Source organism: Diadema setosum, chromosome 7, assembly GCF_964275005.1.
Source record: "Diadema setosum chromosome 7, eeDiaSeto1, whole genome shotgun sequence".
Classification (NCBI taxonomy): domain Eukaryota; kingdom Metazoa; phylum Echinodermata; class Echinoidea; order Diadematoida; family Diadematidae; genus Diadema; species Diadema setosum.
This window is the reverse complement of record NC_092691.1, coordinates 18,430,375-18,451,202: the sequence shown is the minus strand read 5'-3', so window position 1 is coordinate 18,451,202 and position 20,828 is coordinate 18,430,375. Positions and strand designations below refer to the sequence as shown.

Genomic DNA, 20,828 nt, shown 5'->3' with positions numbered 1-20,828 from the left:
TTTTACCTGCATGTCGAGTGATGAGCAATTGACTAATCTGATAGACTATTTTTGGATGATGTATGATACTGCCTAGCATCTCACTTGTACCACAGCTTGGTAGTCTGGTAATTTCAGCTGGATAGGTGTGATGGTTTCACATCAACACACATTTAGTCAACTTAGCTCTTGATCAGATACAATTATGTCATTAATATGATGGGAGATCACCAAATCTAGTGTGAAAAATGAAAGAAACAAACTTGAGTACAAGTGTGAGATATACTAAGAGGCAAAAAATTGATTCTCACGGTATCATTGTCTAGGAATGCAGTGTGGCATAAAGTGACTCTATCATGTATACTCAAACTTTGTTTGGGACATGGTTTTACTCTGTGAGCACAGATGACTTAAATTGTACAAATGAATCAAATGTATTGCACAATCAGTAATGGAAGGGAGAGATTTACTTCTTTTGACTTTAATAGAAGAAGCCCTCTGATGTTGAACCTCGGTCTGAACTATTGTATATTTTGGAACAAAATAATAATAAAAATAATCACCATGTAGTCAACTGTAGTCATGAACATTTTCTATATTCCTTTTTTTTTTTGTACATGAAACAGGTACATATCTATATTTTTTTATTTATTCATTTATTTATTTACTTTAACAAGGTTTAATCATCCCACTTTATTTGACTTCTGGGAGCGTAGAACTTTCTTAGATTAAAAGATATTCAAAGATCCCAATGGCTAAACATAAACTGACCAAAATTCATGTCATAGTACTTGTACCATTGGTTTGCAGCTATCACTAACCTTTTTCACATTTTAATATCATGTAATCTCACAGATGAACTTTAATCCCATCTGACAGATAGATAGATGGATAAATAGATAGACAGAAGGACAGACAGACAGAAGGTGAAAGTTAGAGAGGACAGAAAGAGAGAGAGAGAGAGAGAGAGAGAGAAAGGGAAGTACATCTTATGTGTGTTACCAAATACTGCAAAATATCGGTGAATAGTTACTGTTAAATTCATATCATACAGGCAGGTGAAAAGCTTTTAATAGCACAATAGTATTATGCAATTTAGCAGTCATTGAGATTGCAACATCCAAAGCTTCAGTTTCAGGCTTTTAGCTGTTGTGTTGCTTTAGTTGCTGCAGTTGTGGATCTACCGGTAGTCAAAACCTACAGTCAGTCTTTCTCACCGGAGGCCACAGTCTTTGAGCTATGATTGCATATTGCAGGGAAGAAATCAGGCTACGATATTAGCTCTTCCTTGAAACAAATCAAAATTATCAGAGCCTTACCGAGTTTTCATGAAACTCTCAATTAAGTACTTGATACAATCAGTGGATGGGTTCTAAAGACTGATGATAATGATGTCATATGCTACATCCAAAAATATAGACTGTCTTTTATTCTCTCTCCCCAGCCATGAAGAGCTTTACATCATTTCTCCCTTCACAGAGGCAGTGCAGAATTCATGAATACATTGTATCATTATGGAAAACACAATGTGCCTAAAGCTATTAAATACATGTATTTAAACACCCGTTGGTCACTGGATATAATATACACCATTAACATAAGTCAGAGTATTGACCCTCCATAGCTTGTGAGAATTAAAAATCTTTAAATAATAAACATTATGCCATATCTGAGAGGTGCATAGATATGCATATTTCCCTTGCAGTAGCCTGAGGATATTTTCTGAAAGCAGAACTATGGCAGGGAGGAAAAAAGAAGAAGAAGAAATTGCATACCACATTACATGAAGACCCGTTCTCCTCTACAAGCATGAAAAATATACTGGTAGTAATACTTTTGTATGTACTCAAAGCAATGACCCAAAGTAGCTATGATAACCTTTTCTGTGTTGACCTTAAAACACTTTATGCATAAACTCAATCACCAACCCAAATTATATGTAGTGCTATTAGCCTAAATGACCCCCAAAATGGTTGTAATCACAGACACACATAAAAATAATAATCATGATCTTGGTCAGAGTGAGAATGTATTCAGTGGAATTGTTGATATGTACCTCAGTAATTGGAATGAAATCATTTCACATACTCTGGCTGTTGTACGTGCATCTATTGATAGTTATGCTGGAAACAACTTATCATTTCATCAAGAAAACATACACACACACACACCCACATCCATACACATACATAAAACAATAGTAAAGAAAGAAGAGAGTGAACCTCACAGGTTCTGAGTCCTCTTGAAGTTGTTGAGTATGCTGTACTCCTCAATGTCCGACTCCTCGCTCCACTGACCGCCGTCGTGGTCACTATCCTCCGTGGCCACCTGACTGAAGCCGTTCCTCTTGTGAAGCAGACTGCCCAGGCTGAACTTGTCCCCAGCCGACACCTAGTACAAATGATTCATTCGCAAATTCAACATGGTTGGGCTCCATACACTGATGTCATATGTGGCCATTTGAGTTCAAACCCCGAGTTTTACAGCCTTGAGCAGGGTACAAATAGTTACAATGTTATAATCCTAATCTTGTTGACCCTCAAACTTCATCAGCTGTTACCCTGTCTCATTCACTAACAGCGTTTTGGTATAATACTGTATAGGCTATATATTTTGCGTGGGTTTTATTTTCGTGAATTTCGCGAGTCGCGAGCTATTCGCGAAATTAACAACACGCGGAAATATTACCTTCCAAAATGAATCCCTTGCCTTGATGATACGAACATTTCAGTACTAGTATACCATATCACGGCTTACGGAACAGACCATACTGGCTAAGCTTGTTTATGTACATATAGCACGTCCACGTCTAACTACTAACTAGTATACACAGCCCAGTCGCTGTAAGTAGCATAAGCGTCTGGGGTGGTCGGGCTAGTCCACATCTACTTACGAATACTGTAGAGCCAATCCATTATCGCAACCCCTCGTACCACTCGTCAGAAATCTAGCGCGATGGACTTAACCACTTCAAAAATGCTGAATTCTAACTTACTAATTCGCAGAGTTTGGTAAGTTTTTTTCATGCAGTGTATAACTAGTATCATTCTTATTTGCTAGTAAGTTGAAAATTCACACTTTCTTTGCCACTTCATATTTTCTCTGGTCCCCAATCGCGAATTTAACCACTCGCGAAAATGTGTGACAGCGGCAATTTGCGAAAATTTATGTACGCGAAAATTATAGCATATACAGTATCATGTACCAAGTTCGACATAGCATACTTCAGGTGCACTTGTACTCATTATGCAATTTGAACTTGACCTTGAACTGCTCCACACTTCATTCTTTGTATACCTCACACATGCATTGCTATGTCAAATGACAACTGAATGATTTTGAGTGTCCACTATCTGCTAAAGTCAGATTGACTACACAGTGGATTTTTCCCTTAAGAATTTCCCCTGAACTTCACACAAGTTTTCACTCATTATCACTTGGTTACTTGCAATGTCAAACTTCATCCGGAAAAAAAAAATAATGTCAATCTGAATCACACTTTATGAGTTACATTTATTACAATAAACACAAATACATTGGAAGAACAGATGGCTGAATGGACAACCTAAAAATAGTATTCTTTGGGGCCTTTGAAATGGAGCTATCATTATCCTCATTATCATTCTCATCAGCATGAGAATAATGAGAATTATAACCCTGATAATTACCATATGTGACCGTGCACCACAAAACAAACAAAAAGTCGCACCCCTTGATTTTAAGTGAGGACTCAAAAAAGGTGAAATGGTTCAACCAAGTCAATCTTGAGTTTTTCATATTTTCTGAAAGAGCTATCCTTCTTCTACATTATTCTTCAGTTTGGTATCGTAACATGAATGGGAGAATGTGTTTCTAGCAGTTTTTCTACAACCCTTTTTGGGGGAAGAGTAGAATGATCAGGTATGACTTAGAGGCCGCTTTTCATGTCCTGAAATCCTTTGTACACTCTTCACTTTCAAGTCTAATAACTTTTGAAAGGGTGACGCTACTGCTGTGAAAGTCAGCATTAATCATGGGCATAATGTGCTCATAGAACATGCTCAATTTCAGCTTAACTCTTAATGTGCCAGGCCCAAATCTCTAACGTGCCTGAGGTTTTTACCTAACGCCAGAACGTTTCGAAACTGCACTGACAATGAAATTTAAAACCGCCATATATATACATAATACATATATACATAAGTAATTCTGTTCAAAAATACAATCCGACACGAAGGCTACGTTCATCATCAGATGCATTCTTACTCCAAACACCCAGAGTAAAACATGGGTATGGTGATCGTGCTTTTTCCGTTATGGGACCAAAATTGTGGAATCAGTTACCTCTTCAGTTAAGGGAACTGTCATCTACAGAGTCATTCAAATCCAAACTTAAAACTTATCTGTTCCTTTCATACTGAGGACTGTAATTGCTGTATGTCATTAATATTGGATTAATATTGTATTTTTAATTGATATATGTTGTATTCTTTATTTGGTATATATTTGCTTTTGTTTACCATTTTTTTCTTTGTTGAAATGTTTGAATATGTATATGCATGTAAATATATGATATTTTTTCATTTTTGAAGCGCCATGAGCACTGAAAAGTGGACCTGTGCGCTATACAAGTAGCCACTATTATTATTATTATTATTATTATATCTCTGAAACTATTGACTGTTTTGAATTGAGTTCTACACAACAATTATCAAGAAATGTTTGTTCTTTCGTGTCATGTAGTCAGTTTGCCATAATATCTATCTGAACCTGAAATATTGCAGAAATAATTGATACATCACAAAAATCATTAGAAATTTTTGTGTAGTATGGAAAAAAAGAGTCAGTCGTGTTTTTTTCTTCAATAGAACGCTCCCTTGACTCTGTGAGAAAGTTTTTAGAGCAACATCTCCTCTTTCAAATGATAACAAAATTGCGTTCTAGAATTGTATGATTCCAAAGATACTAGCAGTTTATTTTGTCTTAGCAATTTCTCTTTCTGCCTCAGTAATTCATTCCCAAATCTGAGTCCTTTAGTCCCAGATCCTGTATTTGAAACTGAAGTGATTGTCCTGGGCCCTGGAAGAGTGTCTTTTGTCCACTTGAGAAGGAAGAGCCTACTAATCTTTCTTTTGTCTAAGCGGACCACGGGCAGGGGTACTCTATTGAAATCGGCAGGTCTTTGTCCGCGCGCAATTCCTATGCTAGCGTGGGGACGATTAGTGACGTTCACCAAAACAAAAGGATGAAAGACTTGACCGACGAACGAAAGCTGACCCTCTTTGAGGGACAAAATCAAAAGAGCTTCCCGCAGGACAGCATCCAAGCGGAACAATGCGAGTGGAACCGCATAGACAATACACGCAGATTCAATAGCATACACACGTGTGGTTTACCAATGAGACTTTTGATCCATACACATCTCGCAGAGGGTGCGCTCGCTGCGGATTTTCCCGACGCAAAAAAAATACATCTAGCTGAAAAATCATGTAATTACTCAAAATTTTTTAATGTAAGCATGCTCACATTTTCAGTGGAAACGATGACTATGCTAATCAGCTACCACTACATATCATTGGCAGTTTCTTGGTGTAACACATTACGGTACCAGAAGAACTTAAATGATCAATGCTTTTCTCGCTCTTCTTAGTCGCAGATCGGCGACCATGGCACGTCAAGAGTTAATCTAATAATCCCTTCATTGTTGTTGCTCCAGTGTACGACATCCTGTGTTTTGTCCCTTTCATGGCACAGCTAGCACGGCTGAGTAAAGATTAAGTGCTTGAATAGACCGTGTACTTTAGAGCCTCTTTTCTCAGTTCACACTTTTCAAGAGTGTGTGCTTTCTTTCCAGTATTTCGGTAGATTAGGGGAGTCCATTTGAATTAAAGCATCCTACTGGGTCATGTGTTTGTGCAGCTCACCTTGTAATTCCGCCTCTTCTTGTTCAGCCTGAAGTGGCCCTGTGCATGCATCCGTATCGCCACGGTGACGAGCAGCATGAGGAGGATGGGAACGGCGAAGACGGCAATGATGATGGTGGTCGTCCCCATGTTGGCGTCGCCGGGCGAACCGTTCGGCCGGTCGCCGAGTCCACTCGCATTGCTCTGTAGACCACTGTAGGAGCTGGGCCGGAATGTTGAGCTATTGCCTGAAGGACAACGGAGGAGAGTCGAATCATCGTCAATAACTAAAGAAATTGCACAACACTGAGAATGTGAAGAATCCATGCGGGAGTGAAATACCATTAACAGTGAAAAGTACAATACACCATGTCAGATCTATGATCATAGCACAAGTTGAAATTTACACTGTTGTGTCATTATTTCTCACATTCTATGAGTCAAACATTTCCGCAACATGCTGACAATCTGTCCCACAGCACTTGGCCATTATGTATGCTATAGAGATTTTTTTTTTTTTTCTTAAATGAAACAGAAACACATTGCAAACAAAGCATTGACCATTCATATCAGCATATAACCTGTGATGTTGAATAAACTACATAATTTTAATACTTCATCAATATTAAATCCTGTCATACCTTGGGATCTGAAATTTAAATGATGAAGTCCTATCGTTGATTGCCTAGTAACCGTGTACAGTCAATGATTTGTTCAAGGGATACTGATGTTTTTCTTATATACTAATGAAGCAATTGTAAAATTCTTTCTATAATGCTGTTGCAAAGTCTAGACAGTGGTTTCACTTTCGAGGTTTTCTGGAAGAAAAAAAGGGGATCAAGCAGATAATTTCATCAAGATACCATACTGCCATTTTAATACTATTAATGTATACCATCCTGTAAGTTCCTTGCTTGGACAAAACACAGAACAAAGCAAACCAACTGAATAAACAAAAACACTACAAAACAGAACTAAATTCAAGCTACAAGTTGCATGCTTACTGTGCAGAGTGAGTTACAACAGGAATTACATTAGCTGGCTGAACACATTTTACATTAGAATACAATGTACCTGTCTTGACCATGCACTTTGAATACAAGTGTGCAAAATTGACAAGAAGGACAGACAATAGACCAGTTCACCAATAACGTATTCAAAGTAATGGATATTTTGCATCTAAAGACTTATGTATAACAAGCTGTTTTATTTGTGTGTTTCTGTGTTCTATTTTCATATTTTTCTTGGCGTACCTCCATTTTCTCTCTTTCTTCAGAGCGGTTTATTTCACACAAGTTCATTAGCTTTTTAAATAGATTTCTCCCACTATTAAAATTGGTAAGACTTTAACTGCATACAAACTTTAATTTCTGGAACAGTTTTCTTTCCACAATTATGTCACATATTTTAATTATTCAGTATCATCTGATGAGTGGTATTTGCTTAATTAAAAAAAATGTCATCTCCACTCTCTGTCTTGTTTAAATCAATACTATGTGTAAATCATTACCAGTTGTGTTCCAAACTTCGATGTGTTCATTTTGTGTCATGTTTATATAAATTGGAAATACGACTGTCAATTCAATTAAATTAGTAAAAAAAAAAACCAACAACAACAACTACAAACAAGCTGTTATCTGTATATGCTCTGCATTTCATTACTTAAAATGCCCTTTGTATGCATTAATTGTTGCAAAGTTTGGCAAGCCTCAAACAAGCTTTCTGGTTGTTGGGAAAAGTCTTTGTTTTATACACAGAATTTAAATAATTTCTAAATCATGTTAGTTTTCTATTCTATAAACTTGTTAAAGGGCATCATCACATTCTCACCTGTTACACTTTGTGTCATATTATCAACTTCTACTGTTGGAATACTGTGGGCTGAGGGGCTCACAGGGACAGGCTGAGATAGATTCCTTAGTGTTGATGGAGTATTAGCCTCAGATACAGTCTGAGCTTGAGATATTTCTGGAGTTACAGACTGAGCCTCGAAAGCTTTGGACAAGGCTACACTGTCAAAGAACTCTGATACAATAGTGAGCAAACAATGAGTGAACAAAAGACAAAATGTAACCACAGAACAAGACAACACAAAAGATCATGTGCATTACCATTCCACAGCAAAAAAAAAAAAAAAAAACCCACAAAAAACACAAAAAACAACAACAACAAAAGCTGACACACACAGTGACACAAGTCAATATTATTAATCAAACAATAACTGCTGCTCAGTAACACACAAAATAATAATCTAAGTGGTGTCTTGAAATAACTGGATAACAATTCAGAGGTGGATTGGCGGAAATGTAGCAATCAATAAATCAATAATTGCAGTGATATTACTTGTAATTTCCCACCTCCCATGCAAAAAAATAAAAAATACAAATCAAAAATAGAATATAGCTTGTGCAGCCATTCTGTGACATTAGCAAGTCTGAGAAGAGTATGTATCAAGCTGTAAGATTGCAAAATGCCTGTCAAATACTAGCATCCCCATCCAATCCACTTTGTGGACAACACTGAATAAAAAGATTTGCATATGAGATTCATTTGCTGTGCAGCCAAAGAGAAAGAGTGAGGTTTTAGAGTTGTTTTTTTGTTTTTGTTTTTGTGTGTGATTCAAGAATAAAGTGCAGATGATCAATATTATGGCTTCACTTCTGTAGAACTGAAAAGCAATCAGAAGAACCATCTGGTACTCGAGTGCTTTCCGTCTTACTCAAGAGGTAGTTCTAGATTTGAAATCATGTGCTAACTGATGTGTTCAGCAGCATGGAATTTCCTGCCCACCACTGGCTTTATAAATACTCAAAAAGTAATCCTGTGCCATGTGCTTTACATTTCTTTTCCATTTTGAATACATACAAATGTCTTCTGTGGGTACCAGCATGACGGGTTTGTCTGTTTGTGCTTCACTGTCTTCCTAATCCATAATTTCAAAAGTGTGGACAATGGCATTTAATGACAATCAAACTGGCCTGCAAATTTTCACTCTAAGATATGTGACACTTGTACGTATGTAAAAAATGTTTGTCATAGCTTTTGAAGTTGCCTGGGAATGTATCATTATGCAAAGTTGTTTCTCTTGAAGTTATTTTTTATTATTTTAAATACATGCATCATAAACTATCTCTTAGAGAAAGACACTTATTTACACTCACAATCTTGCATTTGAGGAAAAAAAAAATGTTAATTTTGTGCTGATTAAATGAAATACACAGCTGAAAAAAGGCAAATTAATCATGGAAATGTATTAAAAACAAACCAACAAGCCAAGAAAAAATATACTATATGTGACCTTTCACAGCAAATGCCAGATATGCTTGCCAAACATCCAATTTTCTGGGTTTGCTACTTTAAAATTCTCCAGACTCAAAGCTTTCTTCTATCATATGATTTGTCCCATTCTATTCACAAACTACACAAAAAATGGTAACGGAGCCTGTGACTAGATTAACATGGATTTTAAGTTACGGAAATAGGTAGAGACAAGCAGACATCAGGCATTCAAATACAGGTATAACTAGTTTGACTAAAAAGTCAAAATAACATGTTATGTAAAGACAAAATAAAACAAAATCAGCACTCTTTGATTTTACAATTTAGACAGGTAGCAGTCAAGAATTTTCAATTAATTCAAGAAGTGCTCATTTCTTACTTTTTTGAGTCAAATCAACTTTTTTTCACAGATTAATTGCATGTTGGCAAATTTATCAAGGTAACACAGTAATAGGTCACATTTTAGTACGAGAAAATACAAAGAAATCAATTAACAAATAAGAATATACAGAAACAATCAACATCTGTTTTACCACACAAGCTGACACAACATTTACACTCTATACCATGCTAATAAAATATCAACTTTGAAGTTCACACAGTACATTTTGTTTTGGTTGGTACCCACCTGCATTGGTAACAAATTTCCAGACTTTATTTGGACCAATTTCAGCAACGTAAACAAGTTTCCCATCAGGTGTACAGGTAATGTCATGGGGCTTTTCAAACTCCTGCACACACACAAAAAGAATAAACACAATTGACACATTTTGTGTGAAAATATAATTAAATTTTAGACTCCCTGGAGTTATGTTATAATGAAATACCAATGTACCATTAACTCCTTTTTGTAAAATAAAGAACAAAATCTCAATCCATGTTACATGGCTGACATACACACAGTTAAAAAAATGAACAGCAGAGAAAATTTAACATCATTGAACTTAATTGAAAGTTTGATTTGTGGGGCAAACTATAATCAGCTTCGTAAACTGCACTTTGTGAACAGGTTGGGAAATTACCTTGTACTTATTTTTTTTCTACTCTTCCATTTGTAAAAACCATCATATTGCTGGACGAAAAAACACAAGCTATGTTTAAAAAAATATCAATAATGCTGCTTCAATTCTCATCTTTCAATATAAAACAAAGAGTGATCAACTATCATTTACTTAAGATGATTGTAACGACTATAGCAAGGATTCATCGCATGCAGGAAAAGGATGCTAAATTCTCACTATCGCCAATGACGTAAAAAGTACCCAGATGTTGATTTAAGCGTCATTTACAGTGCATTATGGGATAGTTTGGGAGCCAAGTCACTTCGTACACGTGTGATACACGAATGCTCTTTACATACATACAGCTCACAGCTATACAGCCAGACAACTGTATTCTTGCGTGTACTTACTGTTTCCTCGACTTGAATTTTAGCATTTATATGATTTGAAATTTCTCCATTCTAGAAAAATTGCTGTAAATACGACTATGGGTCATTACTGCGAAACTGCCATGTGTTGACCGCGACAATAAACGAAAAAATCTACAGAAATATCCCTGGCATGCGAGACGTGACGTGGGTGAGGTTTTTGGGTGACCCTACAGTGCGTGCAACTTGGAAGAAATTGCTTCGGAGACAGCTAGGATAAGTTCGAGATCATGGATTGTTCCCGATTGTGTTCGCGGCACTTCGACAGAGAACAAATAAAAAAAGAAGCCGATGGGCATTCCATGACGAATATTTTCCAGTATTATTTTCTGCGTATGCAGAGATGACTGATGTGCAAGTCGATCGCTATGATCAAGCAGTACCGGTATGTCTACTTTGTATGCGTGCAAGGCCTAGGGCAATACGGGGGCTAGCTATCACAGGCCTGGCTGGCTCGGGTACCGGGTACTGGCGCCTGCGGCACGGCGCTAGGTAGGTACACGTATGCGCACACTAGTGCTGTGCAAAATATGCCCGGCACCGGAAGTGCCTGAGTCCCGGAAGTGCACTAAATCTTGATGAAAAAGCCACATCCGGGTACTTTTTTGCGTATTGGCGATAGCGAGAATTGTATCAACAATCAAATATGGAAAATGGACATTACAAAGACTAAGGTAAGCAGATATCATAGAATTTTGCACAGTAGTTTGTAGCATTAGACAGTGCAATATGCAGGGATGCTAACCTTATAAACAACTTTGAAATATTCTATGGGCTGAAAAGGCTTATTTTTCGAGGAAAACAGTATCTTAACCTTTCCTGTAATAGAAGTGTGTAGTAACAAAATGTGGGGAAAACAGTATTTTCCATGAAAACTGCAGTATTTTTGGCCAAAAATGTATAAAATGTTGCAAAAAATGGTAATAGTTGGTATCTCTCAATATATGGTCTCACCTGATGTGTGGGTGACCACTTGGTTAGGATTTCTCCACTTGTATAATTCAAGGCAAAGCCCCTGACAGGATTGTTTCCATAGGATGGTCCATTGACTGCATACAGCAAGCCACCTGTGTTATACGACAAGAACACAGAATACAAATTATGTACACTTCAGAATGAAAACTTCTAATGGATTCATTCATTCATTCATTCATTCATTCATTCATTCATTCATTCATTCATTCATTCATTATTTTTCAATTTTCTAACAGAAACATGTAATAATTATTTTGCTTGTTTACAAAATTTGAATGCATAAATTACATTACGATGTACACTTAACAACTTGAATGTATACAATCACTGGACATTCCTAGCTGAAGTAAACCATAGAATATGCATTTTTTAAAAGGAAAATTACAAAGACTTCTGACCTTAATCTTTGACTATTCACCACTATCATTGAAGGCAAATGACTGACTTTTAACTCCCTTTAACCTGTTGAGGACGAGTCCCGAGTATACTTGGGCAGGTGTCTATGGGAAATGCGTGTTGTAGCAAAATCAGCTCATCCTAAACGGGTTAATACTTATCACATTACCACTTGACTTGCCTAGATGAGGCCATTGGAAAAAAAAAAAAAAAAAAACGTTAGCCAAAATTCAGTGACTTTTGACTTTGATCTCGAGGGATTTTGCCCAATATGTAATCAGCTCATGTACACCTCATGAAGCAGATCTGGGCCAGGTACCAAATAAATCCATACACAATTTTTCTTTAGCTGCAAAGTCAAACAGAATCTACATATGTTATTGTGACCGCTGGACCAACAGACTGCATGAAAACATCATGCCTCTGGCACCCTTTGGGGATGGTGGCATAAAAAAAAAGAAACAAATATTGCACAATGCTAGACATTCCATGAACATTAATAATTTGGTCTGAATCCTAGACTAGTAAAATTTATCCAAAGTCATAACAACACATCATACATTAAGTCTAATAATATTGAAGAAAGAAGTATCTCATGTAAATTGCTCACCAATATAAACTCTCCTTTGGAGTATACAAGTAAAAACAGAACAAATAATAAAGTCTGAAATGTAGACTAATAAAAACTAGAACTATCATTGAATTGATTATACCCCCCAACAAAAACTGAGGTAGCTCACTCCACAATATTTTGTATATTTAAAAGTGCTGCTACCTTGACAACACATAGTTCAACATTGATACAAGATGTGTTTTACACATATATGTAAAAACTAAATTGGTCACATGTGCTAAATCTAAAATCAAATGTTCAAAAAGTATGGAAGTTAGCTCAATCCATAATATTTTTGCACGCACTTTATTGAAAAAATGCTCTTACCACAGGAACGCATTGTTTGATACTAACTAGAGATGGAATTATTTGCATATCTACGTAATACAGCAGTCACGTGTGCAAAAATTTAAATAGAACCCTCAAAAACTGAGGGAGGTAGCTCAATCCACAATATTTTTGTATGCTTTTCATTTAATGAATTTTTTTTGGTTAATTTAAAAAAAAACAATTGTTACCATGGCAACACATGGTTGAACACTGACAGAAGACGTGTTCTGCACATCTAAATCTTACATTAAGTTACAATAGTCACATGCGCCACATCATACGTCAAACGCTAAAAAACTGATGGACTGAGCTAAATCCACAATGCTTTGAATGCGTTTTATCAAAAAAAATTATTGTTACCATGGCAACACTTTTTTTCACTGAAAAAAAAGGATGAAGCTTGCACATCTTCATACAACAGTGATCACATTTGCAAAATTTCATGTCAAATGCTCAAAAAAACTCAGGGAGTTAATTCCATCCACATGTTTGTATGTTTTGTATAAAAAAAAACTGCTGTTGCCATAGCAACACATATATTGACACTTACAAAACAGGTGTCTTGCATGACAACATATTATGTTGATCACACATCCCAAATTCCAACTCAAACGCTCAAGAACTGAATGAGTGATTCAATCCACAAAATTTTGTATGATTTGTAAAGAGAACTGCTGTTGCCATGGCAACCTATTTCTTGACGCTCATAAAACAGAGTCTTGAACAACTACATGTTACATTAATCACAAGTGCCCAATTTCACGTGAATTGCTTTAAAACTGAGAGTAGTGTGATCCACAGCATTTCAAATGTGAAAAAAAAAAATAAAACTGCAATTCAAGACTAAATTATAGACTAGCACTATTCATTGTATTATACATACAAATCATACGTAGAGTTGTAAAAAAAAAGAAAAGCAAGAGAAAATGCAAACAATGCAGAAAAAAGTTCAATAAAGAAATCCCTCCCCCCCCCCCCCCCCCATTAAAAAGGAACCATAAACTGAGCAGAAAATACTGTCCCTTTCTGGGGAAACCAAGCATTCATCAGCTCACAGATTGGGAATATGAATATTCATAACCTTAAACTGAATATTCATGAGATAGTCAATAGGCATGTAACATGCAGGTACAATCTGACACCAACTGATAAGTGTATGATTCTAGAATTGCATTTGATAAACAGATACTCAAACAGACAGCCTGTATCACTTTCCAAACATTAAGCTGTAAAAAATGAAACAAAACTGGAATCTTTTGAACTAAAATGTGATTCATTCATATGCAAATTAGTAGTCACTGACCTCAATATCCAGTCTGAGGAAAAGAAACTATATATCTCTCTATTTTCCTCTCATACAGCGCTACATGTTTCATCCTCAATAAATCAGCACAGAATGACTAATTCCATGAAGTACAAGAAGCTAGACTACAAGAATTCACAACTCATGAATATTCATTAATAGGCAAAGTAGCCAGTGCATAGGGTTTCCTGGTTGTTACATCAGAATTCCTGGAAATAATTCACCTAACAGCATAAAAACTTATTGATTTTTCATGCTTACTGCCTATACTCTTCACTCCATCAAACTAATAATCATGAATTCCCCAAAAGCTTTAAAATAGTAACCTTATCACATTCAGTAACCAAGCCTTAAAATTAGATACAATTGTATATATCACTACACACTCTTCTTGGACCCTTTGACAGTCCTTATCTTGGGGAAGCACGATCATTCAATGAACGTATAGTGAGGATGATTTTGCTAACACCAAATATCAACACCTGACGCACCACCTCTGGCTTCGGCTGGTAGGCAGGGTGCAATTTTTGGAAAACTCCCATTAATTTGATGGGAAAACAATTGGACATGAATAATGGTACGACATGAAAGGAGTCGCTGATAAATTATTGATTTACAGTCAGAAGAGGGAAAGACCACATTCAGTATCAGTGAATACTTATTGACAACGATTCACGTAATCACAGGCTATCTTACTAGACATGTCGTAACATGATCATGGTATTCATCTCATATTCTACTACTTGAAAGCTACCCAGTTACGTGAGCAATGGAGGAAGATCACACAGGATTTTATAGATGGTCTGCTGCCCTCTACTGATTTATGTCATACAGTTGAAAATACAGGGCATACAAAAACCCAGCAGTTTTTACATGCAGGAAGCTTGGTGGCAAGTAGAGCACTTTTGCCTTGCATTTGCACATAAATGCAAGCTAAACATGCTGCAGCTTTATTTCCTTCTTCATGCATTAGTCATGACTTTAAAGTCTAGACGGAGAAACATTCAGGGGCTCATATCATTACTCTCTGTACAATGATCGTTATTCACAACAATTGCAGTCAACACATAAAAACCCCCCAAAAGTATAGCCACTGCCTAATTGTTACAATGGTGAACAAAAAAGCATAATTTAATTGTGCTTGTTTTTCTTCTGTCTTTTTCTGGGGGTCCAGCTATTTACACCAGCAAAATGCTACCCAAGTGAATTACCAGAGTGATTCTGAATCAAATCATGACATCATTGTCAACTATAAAATAATGGGCAAGTTCTCTGCACAGCGAACGACCAGTCAAACTGGCAGGCTGTATGACACAAAGTTGTAATTACTGAGATAGAGTCTCACAAAATCAGCGAAAGGAAAACAACGCTGCTGAGTATCAAGCAATCCAGCACAAAATATCTCGTCTTGTGCGAGATTACATAGTCATATTGTGCAACATTTACACCATGCTCCCAGCGACTATGGCACCCTTGTTCACTCGAAGCGTAGTGCGCCGTGGGTAGGTGTGGTATTCTATTTTTGCTCCTCCATATTCTAGTCTTGCTCGTTCCAGTCCTTGCTCCAGTGATTATTTTAGCTTCAGAAACCGTTCTCAAAGTGTCTGCTCAGGCTAGACAGCACATATTCCGTGTCCAACTACCAACTGCCTACAAGTTATGTAACAAGCTATCACGTGCTGTCATGTTTTGCTGCGTTCGCCTCGTTTTATGGGGGACTTTTTGAATGGGTGAACGAGAATGATGTGATGCCGACCGCAGGCATATGTCAAGGTGTCACATCCCCACGTTGAGCTGCTGCTGAAAGACATTTCGATTTTGGGCGTCACATCTCCTGGCATGTGCAGTAGGCCACCTGTGCAGTAGGCCACCTGTGCCTTGGGTGCATATGTGGAATTTGTGACTTGTTTTTTTTTTTTTTTAACTTTTAATATTGACTTTGTCTTTGACCAGATGCCGAATAGGTATCCTGAGATGACTTATGTGGATTTTAAAACATGATGCACGGTGAGGCTGCAAAGTACAATGCACTGCACCAGGCTAAGCACCGAGACGTGATTGCGTACAGCATTATGTGTAAATGCATATGTGGGACTACGGTATGCAGTTGCAAATTGCAGGACAGTGAAAGCAGGCAAATAAAGTAGGTACCAGAGGCTTTAGTTTGTATGTCAGCACTGCTGCTGTGACATATCAAGATCATAAGCTTACATGTACAGTAATTAAATTATTAATATTCTCTCGAAGGAAATAGGAAAACAGGTGAACTGAGCACTGATTCCCTGAGAGTCATGGTGATCTTTCCCGCGCTTTTGTCAATTGCAAGAGGAGTGTGATGTCATAGATAAGGCGGCGTGAGTGCGGCGCGAGTGAATTTGGGTGGACAGTGATAACCGGGGTAAACGCGTTCGAAAATTGGGGGATGAGCCAGGGGTTGACACTCACACATGCGCAGTACGTTAAAAATATGTCATACACATAGCACGTTGACGCGGGACTCAACGTGCAAATCGAAAAGTGCCTACTATGACCTACATGTTAAATCTAACTTGGTTTCTCATTAGAACTGTGACTGTGGTGGCAAATTTATTGACATCTAAAAAATCTGCATCTATGGCAATCACGGCCTATTAGGCTTGCCCATCCTGTTCCCCTGCATCGTCACAAGTTCATCCAATTTTGTTTATGATAGCCTAAAACAGGATTGCCATGGCCACTGGGAACATGGTGTAAATGTACTGTAAGCACTGTGACTGACTGTTCAAATAGAATGTGGCTCTATCCTGCTCTCGCCTATTTCTATAGAGACGTACAAGTCGGAGGCACAGAACACCACTTACCGCTTGCACTTGTGTACACCACAGCGTAGAGCCTGCCTCCAAACTCTGGCAGATTGAACTGCTTGACAAAGTCCCCACTGCCAGACTCAAAGCACTGAATCCTGCCCACCTCTCGGTCTGCTACACACACATGGTCCTTGTCTGTCGCCATGGTGATGCTGTGGGGGATGTTGAACTGACCCACGGGAGGATTCAGGGCAGAAGCTGTTTAGAAAGATGGTGAAGTCAATCATAAATATATATTTTTTTTTTTTTAAAGAAGGAACCTTCATAATTTCTCCCTTCCTTAATTAATGCTGTCTTACGCAACCTGCCCCACAACGACAGCTACAGAAACTGTAAAATAATTACCAACTAACAAAAACAACTATCTACTTCAAGTCACCCATTTTGGTACCGAACTCACTGAATGAGCACAGCTCTTTTGTGTAGTGATGAACGCTAAGTATGATGCACATATCTTTTCTGTCTTCCTCAACCTGGCTTGAAAGACAAAACTTCTGGTATCATTATCAGTATTATCATTTTTTTTTTAGTTGAAAGATCATGCCATCAGACACTTACAGTATAGAACTTATAGCTAAGAGAATGTGCAAACTTAAACATATGAATATTGTTCTTGCTTTTTATAAAGACCACTGCGTATGATTCTAACATCACAGACCACGTACACCAAAAAAAAAAAAAAAAAAAAAAAAAAAAAAAAAATAGGATCAGGCCTGGGGTTTGATCCATCAACAATTGCTTGAAGGGTACCACCAGACAAGAACTCTGTTTTTCCTATATGACAGGATACACCACTCATAAATATATAACACAACCATTTTCACCTCAAAGATTCTTACAGACTCTACCTAAGGACAATATTTGTGCATATTTGATTTGTGAATATTTGATGCTCTGTAATGATACATCACTCGATACAATGGATGTAACAGAGTGCCATGAACTCTGTCAACTGCATGCATGATAATATAGCTGGTCCGTACCTAGTGTACATGCATTTGTGCAGCCTATGCTTTACCAAGGAGGTTCTAGAGAATGGAGTCACAACTGTCTTATTTCCTTTGCTTAGCCTAGATGTTCGAAGCCGCCGCTCAAAAATATTTGAAGCATGTGCTGAACAGGATCTGCCGCGTAGATACGAAGACAACTGACTCGTGTCTCATTGCATAATCACCAGCCACTTTCAAAGGAAGATATGTCTTTGTGATGGTAATTACTTTTCGCTATCCCTTCTTATAAAAGGTAGGTGGTACAGACACGAGGATGCGCGAATAGAAATTGAGCAAAAAATGCTGAAATAAAGATGAAAATTACTCGACTGGGCATACCCAGGCACTAATCTGATATATCTATCAACAAAGAATTATACTTGAAGATTATTCCATATTAGTTTCATTTGTGGAAATTAAGCGGAATAGTGACAAAATCAGCTTTCAAGCATGGTACAGTTTAAAACATTTTCACATGATACAGCTCTGATTTACACTTTTGCACAAATTTCTGGACGGGATTGACTTTTAATTTACATGCTTTATTATTAAGTGAAATTTCATTTCATTTAATGAATAAATAAGCAAAATATGGCCAACATTATGATAACGTTCAAAATGAATCTTCAGATTGCTCAGCAAGACGGCGGCTCGGAACGTCGATCATCAAAGGCACAAGTGCACCTGTGGAATTCTTTTGTACATCAATAGAAATTTGACAACTGTTTGAAAAATTACAGCCAGTATGAACTCCAGGTATAAAACCTCCTTGGCTTTACTATTATAGATACAGTGGACCCAATAATTTAGAAGTGATAAGCATACGTATAATGTTAGCTCATGATTAAAATGCATAAACAGATGGAAGTTGTGCATGGAATCTAATTGCCTAAGAAATTCAGCCAATACCATGAATTTTTCTTGCTTTTCTCTTCCTAGAAATCACAGTCAGGCAACAGATATTTCATTGGCATGCAGCTCCACGCAAAATCAGATAAATAAAAGTCTTTCTCAGGCCTGTGGTCCACTGTAAAGGGTATTGGCACTTATAACAGAGCTGAAGCCAGTTCAGTATGTTTGTTTTGGCACAGCACAAAATACAGACCAAAGAGTGGATCTCAGGGGAGCAACAACACACATACACAAAATTCTACTCACAGTGTGCTCCCATTATAACGAATATGGTTACAACGAAATTCTGGTTACAACGAAATAGAAATTCATGCCAAAACATTACCCTCAATATGTTTTTTACTGTGTATTTGTTCGGTTATAATGAAATTTCCATATAACGAAAAAAAAAAACTGCCCTTCCCGCGGACTTCGTTATAACAGGAGTCCACTGAATCATCATAAATCCTGTCATACCTTTGACAAGATGTCCCCATTCTCTGAGAAACTCTCCTGCTGGTGAGAACTTCACAATCCTGGCATTGCAGTAACCGTCGGAGACAAAGAAGTTGCCTGTCTTTGGGTCCACGGTGACGTCCGATGGCTTGCAGAAGTGATTCCGGTCCTTGCCCGGTTCCAGCTTGATCCCGAGAGTGAGGAGGGAGCTGTTTCCACCCCCTGCAGGATACTTGAAGACCTGGTGCATTGCCACGTCGGTCAGCCAGATATTGTCCTCGTGGTCAATGGTCAGACCGTGGGGAAGGTAGAACCTACACGTAGACCAAGGCAGAATGCAACATAAAATGTGACTGGGTATGTCACTAGGTAAGATGTCTTTTTCGTATTTATCCATTCATATCTTGAAGAAAGAGATTTACAGCTCTGAATTAACATTAATCATAAAAGCTGGGGACGTAAGAAACTAAATAATGGAAAAATCCACCTGGTAGGAAAGTCACTCTTGAAAAAAAAGGGCTTTCCAGTTAAAGTCTTCCAAAACATACACACACACACAACCCCCCTCCCCCAGAATTTACACTCATGAGTAACTGCTACAATAAATACTCTCACCTGCTAAGAGTATTTACAATAAATCTACAGCCCACAGAAGCAAAATACCATACATGGCTCTACAAAATTACAGTAATGAAAAGAAAAATAGTTCCTACACCTAATGTCATACTGCCAAACATCAGACTAACATAGAAGAATGTTAATTCTTTCAAAATCTATACCCCACTCCCCGAAAAAAACAGAACTATGAGTGTCTACGAAAACATATGGCCCACGCCCTTACAATTGGTGTACATAATCTGTTTATGACTGGGTCAGACTACAGTCTATCAGCTGTCTGAGCTAAATCGAATTCAATCTGATATAAGCAAGCTCAACCTTAATATAACTACGTACAGTTTTTCTTAGTTTATTCTATTTTTCTTGGGGTTTAAATATGTGAGGCAAGGGGGGGGGGGGTAATTATTTGACCCTGACCTTCATTCGATTGGGACGGGCTGGTTTTGCTTTAACATATGTTTCCCAAAGTCACCTGCCTGAGTATACTAAGAACCAACGGGTAAATAGCGTGAGTAAAGGTCTAATCATCATGAAATTTGATAGCCATAGACTCAAATATCATCAAGGGGAAACATAGACTGTGGAAACTGAAAGTAATGTATGCAATAAAAAAACATTAGCAGTAATCAAGGGGGGGGGGGGAGGATATAGATAGATACAAATATCACCAGTGCAATCAGAGACTGTGGATACTCAAAAACAGAAACATTAGCTGTAATTAGAGGTGATTGGTGGGGGCGGGGGGGGGGGGGGGGGAGGGGAGGGTAGAAAAGCTTGTGACAAACTTCATTTACTAAACTTATTCTTTCCAAACACTATGGAGAGTTCCATTTTTGATTCTT

At 37.5% G+C, this 20,828-nt stretch overlaps 1 protein-coding gene and 1 non-coding gene across 2 annotated transcripts in view; one reads left to right on the top strand and one right to left on the bottom strand.

The window, feature by feature from the left end:
- Positions 1 to 1,794: 1,794 nt before the first annotated feature.
- LOC140230414 (peptidyl-glycine alpha-amidating monooxygenase B-like) overlaps positions 1,795 to 20,828 on the bottom strand; it is a 60,229-nt gene continuing 41,195 nt past the window's right edge. Inside the window, exons 13-19 of the mRNA XM_072310565.1 lie at positions 19,390 to 19,682; positions 17,027 to 17,230; positions 11,524 to 11,636; positions 9,769 to 9,871; positions 7,692 to 7,886; positions 5,883 to 6,109; positions 1,795 to 2,370 (exon numbers count right to left, since the gene is read on the bottom strand). Of these exons, the coding sequence (XP_072166666.1) occupies positions 2,203 to 2,370; positions 5,883 to 6,109; positions 7,692 to 7,886; positions 9,769 to 9,871; positions 11,524 to 11,636; positions 17,027 to 17,230; positions 19,390 to 19,682 (1,303 nt within the window). The 3' untranslated portion in view covers positions 1,795 to 2,202. The remainder of the gene's footprint in view (positions 2,371 to 5,882; positions 6,110 to 7,691; positions 7,887 to 9,768; positions 9,872 to 11,523; positions 11,637 to 17,026; positions 17,231 to 19,389; positions 19,683 to 20,828) is intronic.
- LOC140231344 (U4atac minor spliceosomal RNA) lies at positions 14,590 to 14,721 on the top strand. The gene has a single exon (XR_011901437.1). It is a non-coding gene; the product is annotated as a U4atac minor spliceosomal RNA (small nuclear RNA).